Genomic DNA, 21,200 nt, shown 5'->3' on the forward strand with positions numbered 1-21,200 from the left:
GGTCAAGTGCTCCACCTACAGGCCACAAGTGGCAAACACAGGTGAAGGGAACAGCCCATGCAGATTGATGATGGTGGTGTTTGTACTCCTCTGCTCATTGCATCAGCCTTGCAGTTCCTCACAGAGATATGAAATTATCAGTGGTGAAGGGTATTACAAATCTCACTGGCTGTGCCTGCAACCATTCATTTAATCCTTTGAGGGGCGCAGAGAAATGGCTCTCTGAGTAGTACGTTTTGAAATTCATTCCAGTATACCTCAGACCCACAATGACATTTAATACAATTAATCTCCAAAAAAACCCCACTTCAGTTCATCATTACAGACAGGACCCTTGGTTAGCTATATTCTACACAAAGGGGGAGTGACTCCACACAGAGCAGCAGAGTGTGATAATTGAGGCCCAGTTCCGGGCCTAATACATGAAGCGCAGTCATTTCTGATACCCAAGGGATCTGTAGGATTTCGCTACACAAATCACAGAGACAGAGCTCTGGCACTGAATTAAAATAAGAGCCGGGAGCGCGGTCTTAAAACATATTTATTTTATTATTACTTACAAAATATCTTGTTTTTGTTGTTCCTGACAGCAGCTATATACTATGGAGTATGTACAAACCACAATATTACGTTGAAGAGACAAAACACACAAAACTAAACAAGGGTAAATCAAACAAAGTTAGTCTTTAAATAAGGAGACACCGTGCACAACCACCCTGAGAAACAAAGGCGTCCGTGACGTGACAATACATGAAGACGTGAACCAGTGTCCTCGCGATGAGGTAAATGGTACTATGGAATGGAATGTTTTCTGTACTACATGTCTCTGAGATGTTCCTAATAATGCATAAGACAAAATAAACAAACAGTTATATGCATCTTTTAAAGATATCCTCAGGTCTAGAATGCAATTCATGCATTATACAATTATAAATGGGGTGTGTGTGTGTGTGTGTATATAAAGGCTATTATTGTAACGAGTAACAGGTCCTTTGTAAGGCACTAAAGACAGATGATTAGCAGATTACAATTAAATGTGACACCACTCACATTTGGTGTTTAATGCATGGCTTTGTTCCTCTCAAATGACCAGCTGTCTGAAACAGGAATGGAATCAGGGATTTGGGCTGTACCGACACTTTACATCAGACCTTGATTATATTGGACAATAATAAAATAAAAAGAATTTGAATTTGAATTTGTTAACCGACTTAAAACGTCCAGCAGGGGCATATCTAGCAGATTGTATTCGCATGCCCGTGTTTTTGGGACATTGGAAATGGGCTTCAGTGGCCTCTTAGCCAGATGGACCTGCAGAGGAAATCCCAAATTTGCTGAAAGTTCGTATGGGGATTCCCAAGCTAGGATATACCTAGTCCACTGTGAAATGAATCTGAACATATAGCACATAGTATAATTCAGGGACAATACAGCCTCAAAAGAAACATGGGGTTGTACATAGGGCAGATGGTCTCTCAAATACTGGCCAGTGTAACCCCTTCAAGCTAACTCAACTCAACAATTTGTTTTTGTGTGTTTGGGGCATCAGTTGCTATGAGAAAAACACCATGTAAACATGTCCGACAAGGTGGGGTTGTCTCAAACATTTCTCCTTATAAACCTACAAATTTCATGCATCTGTACAAAAGCCTACCAAAAGCCTACCAAAGCCGTGACAAATTGAAAGAGACTGTTAGTTTTGGGGCAGTTTAAGACACAGCTGATTGCATCATATAAAACAGGAGGACAAAGCTTCTCTTCTGACAGCTGCAGACAGTGCCCCCTGGTGGTGACCCCTTCTCCACACCCTTTCTTTTGTGAAGCACTACACAGAGTTTGAGTAATGTCCATGCAACCACTTTGGCCTTGTCTATCTGATAACCAGTCTTAAAATTGGCAAAACACAAAGATTACAATTCCAAGGTTATGGCAGAGCAGAATGCAATTCACAACCAATTGCTTTTCGAGTTTTGGAGTGGTTTTGGAGTAAAACTTCCCAACAGGCAGTTCTCATGGGATTAGAAACAGGCAAACATTCCCTGAAAGATTTGTGCATTTACCTTACCCCAACAAATAGCTCTGACAGCTTAAATCTGATTCCTTTCCATTAATTAAGGCAGTCCTTTGTCGCACTTGATGAAGCACTTGGACCTTGGATCTTGACTACAGTGCACCACAGTCCTGTGTTTCCACCACAGTTAAAGCAGAAAAACAAGAGCAGAAAACTTACAAAACATCAGCAGCTATTTGAAAATGGATACACCATCAAAACAGATACATTTTTAAATATTCCTATTGCACCCTGAAATATTTCTTTTCTTTTTTTTTGCATGTGTGTAATTAACATCACTGAAAGCTACCTCCTGCTAGACTCTGGTGTAACACTGCAGCAAAGCTTTTAGATGCTGGAAAAGTTAGTATTTAACATTACAGAAATCGATCAACCTTTAGTTTGCTATAGCTCCACCATAGCATAGCATTCTTTTTAGAACAAACCTAATATAGGGGGCTAAAAAGCTATCAACAGAGCAGTATTCTTCTTATTACATCTACTGCAAAAGCTAGACTGGAATATTTAAAATAAGTTACCACTATGTAATCAACAGAATACTAATGCTACATAACAAGTCTACATCTGCATACCCTTCTACTTTAATAATATCCAAAAATAAATCACAATTGCAAAACAATACTTATGAGAGGAGTTCTGTTGTTGTCTATAAAGAATGCACACAGTCTGTAGGTCTCCATGGGCATCATTATATCTAGGATAATATAGGATACATGGGCGAATTGGACCCGGTGCCCTATTTCTGGGACGACTGCACTTGTCTCCACCCTCAAGGGAGCTGGGCACAGTCATCCCGGGCGCCCTTGCGGGCGATCATGGAGGGCTGGAAGCCTGGGTGGCGGCGGGCGTGCTTCACCAGGTGGTCACTGCGCATGAAGCGCTTGTCACACAGCGGGCACAGGAAGCGCTTCTCGCCTGTGTGGGTCCTGATGTGGCGCGCCAGCTCGTCAGAGCGGGCAAACCTCTTCCCACAGTCGGGCCACGAGCAGGGAAACGGCCTCTCACCTGTACAACACACACACACACACACACACACACAGAGAGAGTTATATGTCTGATGCAAGATGCACCACACCTAAACTAAAAGTAGGCTTGCTGCACCACAATTATAGTGACACCCTCCCAGCTTAGCCATGTTCATATATGATTTACGATGCATCCTTGAGGGAAGCAAGGTTGTGAAGATCCAATTGCAACCTCTACAACTCCACTGAATTACCCTGTTAACTATCTATGGACACTCTCCTAAGCTTGCTAGTACACGGACACATGTGAAGTTGTCCTTCCTTTGATGGAAATATGGTTGATCAAAGGTCTTTAGTATACTCTGGTTTAACCTTGGTCTAGACTAGAGTACAGGATGAGGTGACAAATAATGACCATCCAGCCTGTCCTCAACTCTCCGCCTCAAAACCATCACTGCCCTCAGCCATCTTAGAGTCAGGAGCCATGTTGAAGTCAGGCACCCATAAATAACACATGGAAGAAGGACTCAAAAGGCAATAAGAGCCCTTCAATGGCTCTTGGTTGAAGAAACCCTGTATGCTGGGGCCAAATATTCACTTCTTCAAAATGTAGTCATAAAAAAGGAATAGATAAATACATTTCTGATATGTGGAGGAATGGCTACTCCATGGCACTGCTGAACACAAATATCAGCACGCTTTGCCGAGTTTGGCCTTTAGGCTCTGAATGTTTCCACCTGTGCTCCCAGTTGTGAGCCCTACTGCTGTCCAACACTATAAACTTCCACTTGCTTGTTAGGGTTAAAGTAAACAAACACAAACAAAGCATTTCTTGGTAGCCTACTTGAGTGAAAGGATGCGTCTTGTCTTTGTGACACTATGCAAGACTACAGTATTTTTTTTTTAAATCACACAATAGGCCTATATACTGATAAAGGGACTAGTAACTCTCCGAGAAGCCCTAAACGGAAGCATATTAGCCTACTTGCATATGCATCGCCCACGCCTGGTGTCTGCTGCTCACAACGTGGACAGGGAATGGGAGGGCCTATAATGGGCTACTGATTGGGTCTATTGTGTCAAATTAATTTTCGAATAGTTCAATCTAAAGGAATTCAATGTTATAGCGAACATATTGCAGGGTAAGTGCTGTCCACATTCTGTGATGTGTTCATTTATTAGACCGATCATTTCAAGCACAAATAGGCTAATCAAGTTTACAAATGTCTCCGTAATCATACATTAGCCTACTTACCAGTATGGGTTCTCATGTGAGCTTTTAGATGCGATGATTTGCCGTATGCTCGGTCACATCCACTGAATGTACAGTGATGTCGCTTTAAATTCGGCGATCCGTTTAATTGTCCTCTTTGAGCATTGGGCGTCGGTGTGGCGGAGGGGGTCATGTTGGGGGTCGCAGTAGTAGAATCAGACAGCGTGGTATAACCGCTTTCCCCACACGAGAAGTTATCGGAGGAGTTGCTGCTCTCCGAGTTGACCGACATGGGTCGAAACTTTCCACGGAGACCATTTAGAATCCCATCCGCAGTGATAGCCCCGTCTTTCAGCGTGTCACGAACTTCTCTATCCTCCCTCGACACCTCAGTTTCCCCAAGGGAGAGGTCCAGGGGCCCCAGTGTGTCGGGGGGAACTGGGGTCGGGCGATGCAAGACTGGTCCGCTTGATATGGACACCAGACACTCGGCAGCAAAGTAATCAGAGTACGCAAACATTGCCATAGCTTTCCACGAGATAAGGTAGTAAGTATGTCGAAAAGTAGGCTGCCGTGAAAATGTCGGCGTACCGCGCAATTCGACGTTAAAATGCAAGATTCAAGTTCAATAAAACGTGGTACGTACCATCCCTTTGTATCCTTGTTTAAGAAGCGACTCCCTCATGGCACACTACTTACAATAATGTGCGTTGGGGAGGCCGGTCATTGTGTCTGAAAACCGGTTTAATTGACGAGCGCTCTCGTTCAGGGAAACACGGAGGGTGACGCCTTCTGACGTCTACTGTAGGAAGAAATGTTTCTGAAGCGGTTTTTTTCCCCCGCGAGGGCTACAAAGCGGATGAATGATGCCCCACAACCCACGCCCACTCCACCCATCTCAACAAGCTCTGACGACATAGCCACAGAACTTCCTTTGAATTTTAGAAAATAAGTTTTTGAGAATATGTGTATATATTTTAACCAGACAAAGAACACCATTTTGACTTCTCGTGTAGGCCCATGGTTGATGTCAACTTTAGAATAGCGGGGGGTTTCATTTCTTGCTATTCAGTAGACAGTTCAATTAAGTGAAACAGTTACACTAGCCTACATCCACCTTCAGGTCTTGCTTTTTAAATGCTGACTTCCATGGTCTTTTAGATAGGCCTGACATCAGCCAACTTGAATAACATTCCATGGACCTTATACTCATTTGAAAGGTGAATACTCATTTTCAGGTTCATTAATGCCCAATTACCCCTGTAAGATGCTTTTGCTTACATAAATGCCATTAACAACAAAGAGCACTCTCTAAAAAATGCTTTTGAGAGAGCAGCTGACTGAGGGCCACAGAAGGCCTCCCTACTAAACAGCATCCAGTCTGGGTCAATGTGTGCAACAGTAGTCCCCTCCAGAACAGAACAGACAACACATTTCCGCAACAGCTGGCGAACTATGTGTGCCGCGCTGTTAGATCACTGAACATCACGGTGCCACCGCCACCACCAGCCGTACTGTGAGAACAATGCTGAGAAGGAAGTGCTGCTGCATTGACTGAAGCCTAATCCACGTGCCAGGCGATTAGGGCGTTTGTGGAGGAGTCCCGTGTATGTGCTCATGTATATGTGTTGTCTGCCAGGGCTGCAGTGGGAGGCGGTGTGGGGGCTTAAATCCCATCTGGCAGCACTGTGCTCGCTCCCTTCTCTCTTCTTCTGTCGCCGTGCACACACACACACACACACACACACACGGAGAGAGAAGGGGTGGACAGACATAGGGCTCGCGCTGGAGTAATTAAAAGAGACAGATAATTGGAATCTTTTTGTCACAGATAACAGCTAAGCCCATCTGTTCACCCATGCACACCACCTACCCCCCAGCTCCTCCCCACCTCCCTTGTCATCCTCTGTTCCTTCCCCCCACCAAACTCCAACCACCACCACCACCCCTCCCTCCCACACACACTCCCCGCCAGTCTCGCCTCTCTCAGCACCCACACTCTAACGACACACACACACATACAGGCGTCTGTCTGTGTGGCAGCCTCCCACACCGCGGGCCCGAGCTTGCTCATAATGCTCTTTGTTTACTCAAAGCCAGGAGGGACATGAAAAAAAAGGGCCCGATGCGCCGAGGTATTAACCTTGATTTACAGTGGGTGTGCACCAGACAGTATGCAAACCAGGGCAGCGAGAAGAAAAGACTCGCATGGCTCGGAGGGCATATTATTGTCCAAAAGCCACATCAAACATTGTAGAGGCCATTTGCTGCTAAACACCGGTCGGTGTTTAATAGACTACATAACAATTACTTTCTATGGTCTCTTTATGAATCCATTTCAGCTGCCTGGCTCTATAATGGTTAAACCAGGCCTTCCCGCAGGACAAAAGGCCAAGGAAGCTTAGTAATCAATCCATGATTTTATTTCCTAAGATCTTCTGTTCAATTAATTTTGGAAAAAGGAAAAAAGACATACATTTTCTTTGACAACTTAAAAATAACAATGCTTAAGTAGAATACAATAAAACACTCCAATCACCAATTCCCTTGGTTCCCATCCCCCCAAAGCAGAAAAAAAGCCCTGCAAGATCTGCATACAACTTGAAGTACAGTACATACATTTGAATAATAAAAAAAGACATTTCTCTATAACTTATCCTTTTTTTTTCTTTAAACAAGATAAAAGAATGTGTGTGCATGAGCGTGTGTGTGTGTGGCTTAACTGGCACACCACAAGCACACATACACACACTCCTTCCCCTTCCCATACAAGCATGCTGTTTCATCGAACCCCTTTAGACTCAGAGATCGGCCGTGTATTGCTTGCATCATCTGACAAATCCCTGCGTCCTCTGCTTCAGCAGATGTGTAGATGTATTGAATGTCTATAAAACACGCCTATCTGAGTAACAGTCTTCATTGGATCCTGGTTTGGCCCGTGTTAAAATTCCCTTTCCATGCCACATCCCGGGGACAGTAGGGTGGCAGTGGACTTCAGCTTTGAGACCTGTGAGTCTTTGGTTCTGATGGATATCGACCCACTCAAAGGTGTTCCGAGTGGATTAAGTGTGTTGACAAACAAGCATCAAACTTGGGTTTTTGCCTTTGGTTGGTTACTTGGTTATTTACACGAGAACTTTGAAATCACAACCCACAAAAGTCCAACGAAGAAAAGAAAAAAAAACTGAGTCCAGACATGTGTCACTACCAATAAAGTGGTAGATGGATAATCTTGGTTGCATTCTGTGGTGTAGGCTACATGCCCTTGGTGTGTCAATCGATTTGGAATCAACTGCACTGGGAAAAGCCATGAGGGAGAAAAATGAAGGGGTTACCAGGCTAATTGAAGTGGACATCAAAAGCATGGGCATCATCCTTGTAAGCTCTGTGTGTAAAAACTCTAGTCTGAAATGTTGAGTCTAGCTTCCAATCAATGCCCTTCATTAATATAGTGTTAACCAATGTTTCAGAGCCAGAGAGGACTTGGTAGGCTGCACTCTACTGTCCAAATGCACGGAGGAGAAGGCACCCTTGCAACCAATCCAGACTCGAGCATAAAACCAGGGATACTGATGCAAACTGCACAGAGGAAACTTGCATTGATGCAGGAAACGTGCTTGATTTCTATGTAAAGGAAGGGTTGGGCCTTTTTCATTCCATTTAGAGTGTTTGATCCTTGTCTTCAGCAGCAAGTTCACTTTAATACTTCATCCAGTTCAAACAGCTTAAAACAGCTTAGTCTAAAGAAGACTGACCCAGTTACACACTGTGGCCACAGCCAGCATGGGCCCAGTGATTCACAATGACTCGTAAGTGTCTCTGTCTCTGTAGAACTTGAGTCAGCTGTACTAAATATTGTATCAAAAATGGTTTTGAATGTAATCCATACAAGGACATCGGTTCTTGTAAAGAGATGAAAAGTAACACAACTCCCTCTTTAGGGCGTGTGTGAACACATCACCGAGGTGATATCCATTCATGACTTCCGTGAGATTTCTGGGGTGATATTTAGTTAAAAAAGGGTCTTTATCAAGAGACAACTAGCATATGTGATTATACATTTGTAGATATACTCTGTAGTGTGATACACCTCTGAAGAATGGGGTTCAAAGATGAATAGGTTAAAATTTGAAATGCCATGAAGGTGCTAATTTGAAGACCATCAGGGACATGTGATTAAAAATATTTGTTTAACATATAGCTATGCTATACCAACATCAACTAAATGCTTTATAGGCTTTCGATCAAACTGTACATAAACTAAAAGAACATTTAGCACTCAATGCTGACAAAAAATATCTCCATAATCCAATTCTGAATATCCAAAATATTTCCATGTCCAATTCTGAAGACAAACCTGCTGTCATATTTTCAACTAGGAACAAGAAAAAACTGGAACAAACATTTTTTTTGTAACATTTGCTGTCTCCATAAAGCTAGCAGCGAGACAGCTGTTTGCCGGGACAAGCCACCACCTTCCCCCAAATCCACCATTTTCAAACAAGAGACTACAGAAATACGCATTGCCAAACAAAATAGGGATGTAACAGTGTAGCAATTTTATAGTATGTTTACAGTCAGTCAGACAAAATATGTGGGTGTTACTGAATTATGATTTGTTTTTAAAACACATGATCAGAAATAAAAACCAACAAACAATCAAAGCCCATTCCAGCCAATGGGTTCATTTACTGTGTGATTTATGAAAGCTTCCCTCCCATTTTAGCTGTACTTGGTCTCATATATTTCTACACATTACATTGACTATTTGATCAAGACTTGAGGCTAGCCTAGGTGTCAAGTTTCACTAGGGTCATTTCAAATTCAACACATGATGTTATCAGAGTCAACTACATTCTATTTAAATCTTGACTGGTGACCATTATGAAATCAGGTGTAGGTGTGAGTAACTGTTTTTGTTTTATTATTATTATTATTTGTCAAGCTTGTCTATGAACTATGAACAAATAGGCATTCAATTGGTGGAAAATTGGTTTATATTTATATAAAAAAACACTGTCACATCTCTGTTTTCTCAGGCAAATATGAGCAATTTGATGGGATGAGAATCTCTTTGTGTTTGGTGGGGTTGGGGGAGGTAGTCAATAATTCCTTTGTGAGACTTCACTTCTGCATATAGTTTGAATTCTAGAAAACAAACCCCCTTGTTCAACAGCAATGGTGGAGGGGTTCAGTTTTCAATATCTTCAACAGCTGCCTGTTGCATCTAGAATGGACACCTAATGCTTTAGTCTGCAGTGTCTATAATGAGCCAAAACAGGTCAGGAAAGGGGCCCAACCCCCTGCCCCCACCTCTCTCTGTATCCCCCCTCCCTCCGAGATTACTGACAGGGCTCAGATAGAGGCCAAGCATCCGCAGACAAAAGAGCCGGCCAGTGTGCTTGAGTTACCCCGGAGCTGGAGTAATGGTCAATATCACATGTCATCGGCGCCACAGACACACCTCGGCCCAGCTGCGAGGTGAGCGAGGAGGAGGAAGAGGGAACAGGGAGACGACTTTCAGCACCTGAGGCCGGCCGGCCGGTGTGCGCCCCCACAACAGAGGGAAGGTGTGACGGAGGATGGGAGGGTCCGTGGAGGAAGAGAAGAGAGACAAACGAGAGGGCGGATGAGAGGTGCGAGAAGGGGCCTGAGGTGGTGTGTGTGTGTGTGTGTGTGTGTGTGTGTGTGTGTGTGTGTGTGTGTGTGTGTGTGTGTGTGTGTGTGTGTGTGTGTGTGTGTGTGTGTGTGTGTGTTGTCCCAGTCCTGCCTGTGTCACCCTCCAGCGCCATGCTGGGTCAGCTGGTGTAGATGGGTGAGAGGTGAGTCCACTGCCCACCATGACGTTTAGTGGATTGTTGGAGAAGGGGATAGTAAGTAAACAAAACAGAACAAAACAAAAATGTGAGGGGCTTTCTGTAACTGGCTCAAGACAATAATAAGAAGTCCTGACGATGATAATAAAAAAGACTACAACAGTGAGAGATAAAAAGATATTCACTCGTTCAGTTCTGAGAAGGTGGGTGCTCAGTACCATCCCCCCTTTAGTGACTCAGAGGCCCATGGACAGACAGAGACCGCCCACTAGCTCCCTTCCAGACTGGGGGCATGTGTGTGTGTGTGTGTGTGTGTGTGTGTGTGTGTGTGTGTGTGTGTATGTGTGTGTGTGTGTGTGTGTGTTAGAGGGGGGTGGATTTAAACAGACCTTGGCCCAGGAGGAGGGGAGGCAGAAGAGAAAGAGTAGGGAGGGTGGCTGGATGTGTGCATTTGTGGTGTGTGTGTGTGTGTGTGTGTGTGTGTGTGTGTGTGTGTGTGTGTGTGTGTGTGTGTGTGTGTGTGTGTGTGTGTGTGTGTGTGTGTGTGTATGTATGTGTGTGTGTGTGCGTGCAGGGCACTCTCAGGTGTGCTGCGCTGCTAGCTCCTGGCCGATGAAGCGACGCAGGCGCTCCAGGTACTGGCTGTAGAGTTCGATGTCGTTGTGTCCAGCGCCCTCCACCCAGAGCGGCTCCACGGCCTTGGGGCAGCGCTCGAACAGGGCCAGGCCGTGGGAGAAGTCGATGACCTCGTCCTCCGTCCCGTGGATGATGAGTACCGGTGACGTGATCTTGGACACCTTCTCAATGCTACAATGCGGAGATGACCAGATGAGTAGACAGGACAGAGAAATGGACAAAGAGAAAGACAAGGGACAGACAGAGAGGTCAGAGGAGCCGTTATATCCATGACTGAGGTGACATGAATGCCTCTCCATTTCATTTATTTACATCTCATTTACATTCATCTCAATACATTATTGCAGACCATTTTCCAGAGGCATTTCACCAGTCATTGCTGACCTATTCAGCAATTACGGGCAAAAATATGAACAACATCAAAACAAAACACTCTCATTTTGCTCATAAAAAAATATTCACTAGGTCACACTCTACAATTCAACAACACTCCAGGCTCTTTATCTCACTGCTCTGACCAGAGAGTTTAGAGCATAGCTCCCTAGAATCTTTGATTCTGGCTGTGTCTGTGATGTTGCCCAAACAATGGTGCTCAGTGCCCCATCAGCCTTATCACACAGGGCTGGTAGAAAACTGAATTGAGGCACTTTAGTAAATGCTTCTCATAACTGAATTTTATGACCTTTGCACCATCAGTTGCGCTTGAGGAATTTCTTCGGTGTCCTAAATGACCAGCTCGCAAAAACCATACACATCCTCAACCGTTGCATGTAACATATGGGAAAGACAACAAGTGCTTCCTTCATATCACAGTTACAGACACACACACATAGACAGACAAACACACACACACATAACACAGATGAGTGTTTTTTCCCCAGCTCAAGAGCATCAGACAGCAAATGCTAACCTCAGCTGCCTGTGCACGTGTGTGTGTGTGTGTGTGTGTGTGTGTGTGTGTGTGCGCGCAGACAGCAGGGCTGCTGTGGGATACGGCACGGTGTGCCTGACAGCTGGGCTAGGACACTGGGCGACCCTGCGGAGAACAGAGCGGGCATTCAGCACAGCTGCAGCTCCAGCACCAGCGGCACCCCTGCGCCCAGCCTGGCACTGCGTAGCGCTAACCCAGCGCCAACTGCCCGGGCACCGGCAGGGGTAAGGCAGTGAGTGCAACCATATTGTGGCAGCATCACAAATATGCACAGATGTAAGCGAGCCTACAGGCCCTTCAGTCAGTCAATCTGCTCGATCACTACCAGACCAATTATGATACAATGAAAAATAAGGCTATATTCATACTGTTTGAAGTTGCCCGCATCTGTTTTACATTACATTATCTATGGAGTAAAATGTGTTTTCAAAAAGGTCCTTGGCGCTTTTTAAAACGCTATCAGCAGGATTTTTTTCCAGCAGCTCAAACAATCTTTTTAAAGCTGAACAAGGTTCAACATCTAGCGCCATATGTCAAGCACTTTTTTGACAGCTGACCAATTACGGCTGAGTAAAGGAACGTTCGCATCCCATAACAACCAGAGGAAATGGAGACCATAGTGGATAAAACACGATCGACGTATCACCATATTCATTAGTGGAGTAAAACTGGACATATTTTCAGGTCAGTGTGTGAGTTTATAGCAGTTGCTAGAAAGACTAGCATGTTAGCTAACATTAACTCTTGATTAGCACACATCACTTTGGCAGCAAAAGACTCCCTCCCTCGAATACATTTTGGACTCAGCATTTTTTCTAATCTGAAAACCACCCTGGCCAACTTTTCTTGCAAAAAAAAAAAAAGACGCCAAGTGTGAACACACCCTTACAGCACTGTGCTCACTGTGCTAATCTGGCTCACACAAGACTTATTCCCCATTGTGAAAGGCAATTGTGACTGAGGACAGCAAACACATCTTGATTGTAAATTAAGGCTTTACAAGCATTTGTTAACTCAATTTCAAAGAAATTACATGTCTATGTTGTTTAAAACTGAAGCCATCAGTGCAGCATAGCCATTGGAAGTGTCAACTGCCCTCCTCTGTCCGTCATTGTACAAATCCCACTCCATAACAAATCAGATGCCCAGGTTTTTGGGTGATTTAGAAGTCTACTCCAATGGGAGAATTGCAAGATAGACCAGCAAAGCAAATTCAAATATGCTAACAGGTTCACCTGGGATCACCCAGGTCAGCACTGAGCTTAAATCTATGACGCATTACATTTTCAATCACAGGTGGTAAGCTGATAACAATCTCGTCTACTTTGGCGTGGCTCATTTTCATATGCTGGTTTGGGGATTTCAAGTGAGCAGAGAAAGGCTACCAACAGAGAAACAGTGACACTTACTTTGGGAAAGCATCAAAGCAGTAAGTCTTCTTTGTGTCCGGGAAGGCAACCCGCATGCCCGAGGTTAGAGGGGAGTGCAAGACAACTGCCGCACATTCGTACCGTGACGCTAGGTCTACGGTGGGCACAGTGCCAATGCTCTGCCCGTACAGAATGATGTTCTCAGGACTGATGCCATACCTGCGGACAGAGGAAAAGCAAGTACAGTAAAACAGCAAGAACGCAAAACCATGAAGCTGCTCCATTATGTCCTTAAGTGATTGCAACATCTGGTGTAGTGGTAACACCGTGGATAAGGAGTTGTGCTCTTGAGTAAGGCACATTACCACAGAGAGACTGGCACTTGCAATAATTGATGCATGTGAGGCGCTCTGGATAAAGGCATCAGCCAAATGAATAAGTAACTAAGTAACTTGTCTGGCCCTGATCTAGCACAAATCAGACAGGATCCGTCATAGGGAGCACACTTTCAAGGAAGTTAGGTTGACTTGGGAGGCCCAAGGCAAATACAGCTGACCCTTACAAGGAATGTCAACAGACTAGTATCAACAACCAAGCAGTTCCTGGTACTACACCAGGCTTGACAAACGTGAACCTCATTCCAGAATTCAGTGTGAAAGATTCATTCCCTGCTCATTTTCAGCCACTTGATCAGCGGCAGACAGCTAGTCTGCAGTCATTGCAGATTCCTGCATCAAAGAATGATATGCCTCATATGCCTGGCCTGGGATGACGGATTCAGGCTGATCAGCATCAACTTACAGAGCAGTCATGTCATGACTAAAAACTGAACTTTCTGGTAAACAGAGCACATAATCAGGGAGCTTATTCTACATGACATGTACAGTATATCTGCAAGTGCAATACATGTGCCTATAATTACTATATATCAACATTATCATTACATATATTATTGGTTATTATACAGTTTCAATTTCAGCACAATCAATGTTATGTAATACAGCAACAAAGAACTATCAGTTTTAAGTGTTAGTTTTGGGATAGTGATGTAAAAAACAATTAAAACTCATAAAAAAGGCCACTCTAAAAAGTCCTTTCATGATAAGTTAAGTAGATTGTGGGAACATTTCAATATCAAATTGGGACCAAATCCATTTCTCCTGACCCAGGGTTTTCCAAAAGAATAAGAGAGCTAGCGTCTGAGCTGGGACATGATTCTTCCCAAAAAACATTTCTACATTACAAGAATGCAACAGCAGATCTTGCCTTAGGAATGTCCCTGGCCTGTCGTAACCCACCCCTAATCAGGACCAGGTCTCTCTACGTCCAGCACTCTCTGAGAGGGTGAAAGGAATGTCTGGGGCCTACCGTGTGCGTAGAGCCTGCCAGGCGGCATCGATGTCTGCGTAGAGGTTCTTCTCGGACGGCTTGCCCGTGCTGACGCCGTAGCCTGAGTAGTCGTAGGAGAAGATGTTGCAGTTGATCCGTGTGCCCAGGCCGATGTAGAAGCTGCTCATCTGTCCCAGATCCACGGCGTTGCCATGGGAGAAGAGGATGGTAAACCTGCGGGGAGATGCAGACAAGAGTGGGTGAGAAGGACTGAGAATGGCACACGGCCCGTGGAGTGCCTTCTTCATCCTGTCAGTCTCGCTCGCACCGTATTATCAAGGGCTTCCGAGTCGCAGGTCTCCCTGCCCTGAAGGATGTCACTAATTACATGTGACTAATTAAACTGTTCCCACCGGGCTTTTTTTTTGCCACCGTGCAGCATAATGTATGCCACTGACAAAAATAAAGGCACTCTTCCACCGGCATTTTTTAACATTCTCGTGGTATGAAAGCACAAATATGAATGTGAAAGACTGCTTTGCTAAAAACAGGTCATCTTAACACACAGCTAAAGTTTACACACACTTCAACATGAGTATGTGCAGGCTGTAGGGCAATGAAGAAAGCTGGCAATGTAACTGGCAACAAGACCAAACCACTTGGATTTAGCTTACAAGTGGCTCTTGCAGCTGAAACCACTGAGACTGAGTCACTGGTGGTTCTGAGCAGCGCGAACGATCCATGATCTGTGATCGTTTCCTTCCTAACCTTTAAAACGTCCCAGCATTGCTCAAACAGTGGCCAAAACTAAAAACCATAGGAAAGTTTCCATTTCTTGACATTACCAGAACACCACAGCAGTGAACACTTTTCACCGCCATATAAAGACATGTTTCCACACACATCTGATAATGAAAAAAGTTAAATTCTAAACCAATAAATCAATGCAAGATGTATAACTTAAAATTATCAAATGATCTTTTCTGAGGCGACAGATGACTAAATGACTAAATCCAGACTCCTCATTCAGTCTTTAATACATCCAAAGGAAAAAACAAGTCGGGCAGGATGCATAGCAAACATCTACATTTTTCTACCAACACCAACAACATTCGTAAATAGCACGAATAGCAACACAACAGCTGCTTGAAACGAGTTGCCTGGGGAGACAACAATAGGCTGTCTGCTGAGGAAGAGTTAAAGGTTAGAGACAGCTGACACAGGCAAGAAAACTAGGAAATGGGTCAGATGTGGAGAGTGGAGGAAACAGAAGTGATGCCATGCAAATAAGTGGCAAGAGTGGACAGGGGGAGGTGAGCTTATCACAGGAAGTTTTGACACATGGAGACAGGAGGCAAGACAAAAGGACTGAAAAAAAACCACGGGGAAAAGCAGCTTGAGCAGGACAGAGGTCCACCTCTGATGCAACACCTGTAATATCAAAGGGACACAGACGCTGTGCTCACACCCTCAGTCACCTAGTTTTGGGCTGAAGTGTGCCACAGGGTGAGTTAGACAGTTCTGGCCATCTCTTCTCTACTCCACACCTCTAAATACCTATCCAACCTCTCCTGTCTATTCTCTCACTCTCGCTTGCTCCTTCATTCTGTTTCTGCCTGCCTGCCTGCCTGCATCTCCACATCTGTCCTCTTCCCGTCCCCAACAGCAGCTCTTGCTCTCTCGAGCTCTGTCCGTCTCGCTCACCTGGCGGAGGGTGCGCAGCGGATGTACATGCAGCCCACTCTGTTGCCCCGGCTGGAGCGCGTCAAGAACACTTCTGTGGCGTCCAGCTCTCTCTGGGAGTACTGGAACTCGGCCCGCTCTGTGAGGTGCAGCTTCCATCGGCCCTCTCCGGCCGCAGTGCTGCCCGCCACCCCTCCTCCGCCCCCGCTGGCGCCTCCGCTACTCCCTCCTCCCCGCGACCGCAGACCCGTCGCTGGGGGCGCCCCCGCGGGCACGGGCCCTGCCTCCAGGTCGGGCAGGAGGGCGTAGGTGGGCTCCGGGGGCAGGAAGGCAAGCTTGGCAGCAATGCGGCTGGGACACGGGGGACAACAGAAGAGGCAGCACAGCTCGCTGACAGATAGGCCATTCATTGTCCACTGTGGGAGGACAGAGAAGAAGACCACTGTTAACCGTACACTCAAACAAAACAAAAGGAACTCAGTGCCACTGCCACTGCTGGAGCGTGGGTGTGCTCAGTGTGGGATACTTAAAGCCCAAAGGGGACACTGAAATGCCTTTGATGGTGACATAATTAATAATAGTAATAAGTTATAACTGAATAGCAGCGTATGTGTCAGAACTGGAAACTGGCATGTGACATAACTGTTATTCATAACATTCCCATTATAGTGATCAAATATTATTAAGAAAATTCTTAATGTGTTTAAAGTTTTTTAAAAACGCAATTACCTGATATTGAAGTATTCCTTTAATAAATAGAAAAAAGCAAGCACTGGTTTTGAAGGTATAAAAGTGTCAGTCCAGATAGTTGCATATGAGAGGCTCTGAGCACACAAAAATGGTACCACGATCCAAATAGATTTCTGGACTGCACAAAAGCCTCAGGGCAGCAATATTTTACAAAACTGGTACCTAACTCACTGATAAAGCTTCAGAAAAGTGACTATTTCACCACGTTTATGGAATGAAGGGCGAGAAACATGACGACATATGCCAAGTCAGCCCCCTGACAACTACAACAGGCTGTTTGTAAACTATCAAATGGGACAGCGACCCTAACGAACATCCGATCAAAGGCAGTCTGTCAGAAATAGACAGGCTGAACGGAACAAAAAATATTTTAAAATAGCTATCGCTTTGGGTTATACAAATCTGAAAACAAAGCGGACATCGACTTCAATTCACGCTATAATGACACTGAAGGATATATATGGACCAGTGACAACGAGATGGCAATGTTAGTGGTATTATTAGTCAGTTTGCTGCCGCAAAAATGTTGACCTTCCTCACTTAGCTAGCTATTAACTTAAACGCTGGTTAGCGTGTAGACGAGGTGTCAAAGACCCGGCTGTGACATTACAACAGATGTTTACATTGGCGCCGTTAAATCATTCGCATACAATTTATCCATGTAGCGTCCGCTCGGTCCCTCCGCGACATCAAGCCAAAGCCGAATTTCCTAGCTACTCGTCTTGTTAAGTAGCTAGCTAGCTTGCAGAAAGCTATGCCAGCTAGCTAGCACTTAGCCAGCTACAAACCTGAAAACACCGACTTCTCCGATAAGGGATCAATTCTTGGACCGCGAGGTTAACATGTCTTGTCTGAAGATAAATTCTATAACCTCTCAAATAATTGCTTTTCGAGTTACATCTGCTGCCGGTGATCCTGGAGATCTGTATCCTCCTGTCATTTATTAATCTGTTGGTCGGCTAATTGTGCAGTGTTTTTTTTTCACTCCTACTCTACCGCATCCGGAAATGACGGTGACATGACATTAGAGGAGGAGCTTCCAAAGAACATTTACATTTTGTTGTTGTCAAACTCATCTGACTCGTAAATTGAAAGTCAGACAATGGCATTCAATAATAACTCATAGCATTTTTAAAATATCTATCAAAAGACTAACCAATGTTTAGTCTCTGTGATTTGAGCATTCTATCAATCACGATCAAAGGATCTGCCTAAACAGCATTGTAACAGTTGTAAGGAAAGTATCACTGTTTGTAGCAGCAGCTGGGTGAACAGTTATGGTGAAAAATGGATTGAGGAAGACATATTTCCTGGAATTGCCATCTCAATGAGAAACTTTGCAATTAAGTTGTATTCTCAGGAAGAAAGACTATTTGTTTCAAACTGGTTTCAACGTTTTTCAAATTTTGCAGCAGCTTTTGAAATGTGTTTGAAGTGAAGTGTGAAAGCTTAACGTAGCCTAGACGGTGAATAATAATTAAAAAAAAAAAGTAACTGGCATTCCTTTAACACAGATGCCACGGACTTCACACCTGCAAATTTCCTCTCTTTAGGCCAATTCAGTCGTGGAATTAAATTAAACCTTGACCACAGGATTTCTCTAGGCTATAATAATTTATTTGAAAGTGTTCACAAGAGTGAAGAAAGTAAAAAATATGAGATTAGTTATAGCCCTCTGAATTAATGTTTTACTAATGTATAGGCTACAGTACTTACCACTGGTCTTGTAGGCCTAATGATACTAGAAATCTAAACAACTACAGAATACATGTTAGGCTATGAATAAAATTCCAGGCTGGGTTCCGCAATGAGACAACTCTGTCTAAGAGCAGAAATAACCAACTGTTGCTGCAGCTGCAGCTTCCCCTGTCATGACAACAGCAGATTTAATTTTGTGGTCATGATGCTACATGGAATGGATATCACATGAGCTAGGATCGTCGTGGTTTAGAACAGCTGACAAGGCAATAAAAGGCCACAAAGGGTTTGTACAATCAACTCCCTTTCACTGAAAATATGTCTGAATATTTTAAATACAAATAGCGTAAAACTATGCATCATAAGTTGAATGTTTTATGCTTGTTAATGCACATCATACAACCCTAAGTTTGGAGTTAAGTTACAACTGGACAGGTAATTTCACACAGACTCAGTCAGTTATAAAATCATTCCTGCCAACTGCCATAACTATGTACAATAACTCCCCTTTGGCTAATTGCTGTTGTAACACCATACTTTACCTTTGCCGATGAATAAAGTAATCTATCTATCTATCTATCTATCTTTCTAGGCTATCTATATACATAGTTTTGACGTACAGAGAAGAGAAAACAAGACTGAAATGTGGTTGTCTAATGTGTAAAAAAAATTGCCCAGCTATTTTTCCATGACATTATTAAACCCTTTCCACATTTCAATTTTGATATTTTTAAAAACAAAGTTTGGTATCTTTAATCAATCATTCAACACAGCACAAAAGTCACTAATTTTAACACATTTTATCAACAACATCCAATCCTGAGTAGACTACAAAGCAGACATTCCTCAATGCCCTCCCATTATCCGGCAGAGATGGCACAGGTGACCGAGAGACTCGGCCAGAGGCGGGTGACCCCTGATGAATACCTCCACATGTTTATTTATTTCTGAGTGACAGTCTCTCTAGGATGCACTATTTTTTTGCTCTGGATGTTTCTACAGTATGTTTTCTGCTGGACAGGTAATTTCACTCAAACGCAGTCAGTTATAAAGTCTTTTATTTTATCGCCATTCATGGTTCCAGTTCAACATCCCCTGGAGTTCAGTAAAATAATCATCAAGGAATGTAAGGTATATTGAAAGATATGAAGAAAATATGAAGGCACTGGAATTTAACATAAATATTTGACAGCTATTTCATTTCGAGTCTATATTATGTACTTTGAGCAGTAACAGTGCAGCTACCGTTTCCTTGACTCTATCTGCTTTTGACCAGGATTGACCCAGTAAGCAGTTCCCAATACACTGACGTGGAGGTGCGTCTCTGTGCACTCTTGACAGCCTATTTACAACATTGTCTCAGTTCTTGGACCCCAGCCATGAACAGAGGCATGTTAATGTTGGAACTTATTTTTAGAGTTGATCATTTCATTTCACCTATGGGAATTTCAACCCCAGGAAAAAGTCGATCCATTTATGTCCACAGTGGAATTTTTCAGCACAAAATGAGTTGTATGGTACGGCCAAAATCTTCAGTAAAGTTTCAACTAGCCTAAAGAAGTGTCCTGGAGCTTCATTCCCTCCTGATGTGCCAAGGCCTTGATGAAAGAAGGAAAGTAACAGGCTGAAAGTGGTTGACAAATGTGTTGTCTTTATCCACTCATGTATTCTCTCACAATAGAGTCGAGGTCAATGGTCACTGTCAAGAAAGTCAAATCTACTTTAATGTCTATCCAGCACGTCATGCTAAAATATTTTGGCTCTTTGAATGGTTTTCAATTTTCCATGACCAAGAGCAGAACTTAATACAAGAACAATCCAAACAGAATGCACTGACTTCATAAACAGTCCTTATAACCTGAGTACACTTGCAAAGTTCACGATAGTTCAATGTGTCTGTACTAGAGTCCCCCTCCACACTACCATCGAAGTGTAATGCTATTTAGAGCCTTATAGGCCATTTCATACTGCAAAAACAGTATAGTTCTAAACTACTCTGATTAATATATTCTTGCTCCCAAATGAAAGTTTGAACTCGTCATCGTTCATAAATAAACCCTAGGTTGTATTAAAGATCATGCCTTTAACAAGCTAATAGTTCCAGTAAGAGTTGTGTATCATCACCAACCTACTAGCCTCACTACAGGCTCACTACAAATGCATCTAAATCTACTATAGACCACCCCTCCACACATTTTAATACTTTTATTTGGATCTCAACACAAGGGAGGAATTACAGATCCAAACAGTAATGGAAATATGCTGTAGGTTTGTGCAAAATGCGATCAAACATGGTACGTATACTATCTATGGGTAGATATGACATCTTCGTCTCCAAATGGACAAACTACCTAATATACCACACGCACGCACGCACGCACGCACACACACACACACACACACACACACACACACACACACACACACACACACACACACACACACACACACACACACACACACACACACACACACACACACACACACACACACACACACACACACACACACACACACACACACACCTTAAAAGGCCACAGGGTGTATGATTGTTTGTAATGGTATTTGATTTGGTAATAAGCACATGAACAAACTTGACACATGGCACGTAAATTAATGAAACTTCCTCAATCATCCCTGCAATATAAACATTACAGTTCCTGTGCTGCAGAGATACTTTAGGGGTACTTGAGGGAGGATACCTGCCCAGACATCAAGCGATCAGGCAGCTTGCTAGT

At 43.7% G+C, this 21,200-nt stretch overlaps 2 protein-coding genes across 3 annotated transcripts; both read right to left on the reverse strand.

Moving 5' to 3' along the window:
- Positions 1-531: 531 nt before the first annotated feature.
- LOC134058337 (Krueppel-like factor 9) lies at positions 532-5,051 on the reverse strand. Its single transcript, XM_062515599.1, has 2 exons — positions 4,292-5,051; positions 532-3,076 (listed from the first exon to the last, which is right to left on the reverse strand). The coding sequence occupies exons 1-2, from the start codon at positions 4,773-4,775 to the stop codon at positions 2,841-2,843; spliced, it is 720 nt and encodes a 239-aa protein (XP_062371583.1). The 5' UTR covers positions 4,776-5,051; the 3' UTR covers positions 532-2,840.
- A 3,734-nt stretch (positions 5,052-8,785) lies between these two features.
- On the reverse strand, positions 8,786-17,748 carry abhd17ab (abhydrolase domain containing 17A, depalmitoylase b). 2 transcript variants are annotated; one of them, XM_062515600.1, is made up of 6 exons: positions 17,553-17,748; positions 16,744-16,786; positions 16,036-16,430; positions 14,371-14,565; positions 13,042-13,221; positions 8,786-10,872 (listed from the first exon to the last, which is right to left on the reverse strand). In XM_062515600.1, the coding sequence occupies exons 3-6, from the start codon at positions 16,422-16,424 to the stop codon at positions 10,647-10,649; spliced, it is 990 nt and encodes a 329-aa protein (XP_062371584.1). In that variant the 5' UTR covers positions 16,425-16,430; positions 16,744-16,786; positions 17,553-17,748; the 3' UTR covers positions 8,786-10,646. The 2 variants fall into 2 exon arrangements, with proteins under 2 accessions (XP_062371584.1, XP_062371585.1); XM_062515601.1 differs by lacking the exon at positions 16,744-16,786.
- Between the last annotated feature and the right edge of the window lie 3,452 nt (positions 17,749-21,200).

The sequence above is a fragment of the Sardina pilchardus genome, chromosome 15, assembly GCF_963854185.1.
Source record: "Sardina pilchardus chromosome 15, fSarPil1.1, whole genome shotgun sequence".
NCBI lineage: Eukaryota > Metazoa > Chordata > Actinopteri > Clupeiformes > Clupeidae > Sardina > Sardina pilchardus.

Coding starts and splice junctions, on each gene's coding strand:
- LOC134058337 (XM_062515599.1), bottom strand. CDS start 4,775: ATGGCAATGTTTGCGTACTCTGATTACTTTGCTGCCGAGTGTCTGGTG. Junction 3,077..4,291: donor TCACATGAGAACCCATACTG/GTAAGTAGGCTA, acceptor TGTGTTGTACAG/GTGAGAGGCCGTTTCCCTGC.
- abhd17ab (XM_062515601.1), bottom strand. CDS start 16,424: ATGAATGGCCTATCTGTCAGCGAGCTGTGCTGCCTCTTCTGTTGTCCC. Junction 14,566..16,035: donor CGCTGCGCACCCTCCGCCAG/GTGAGCGAGACG, acceptor ATCTCCCCGCAG/GTTTACCATCCTCTTCTCCC. Junction 10,873..13,041: donor TGCTTTGATGCTTTCCCAAA/GTAAGTGTCACT, acceptor TCCGCATTGTAG/CATTGAGAAGGTGTCCAAGA.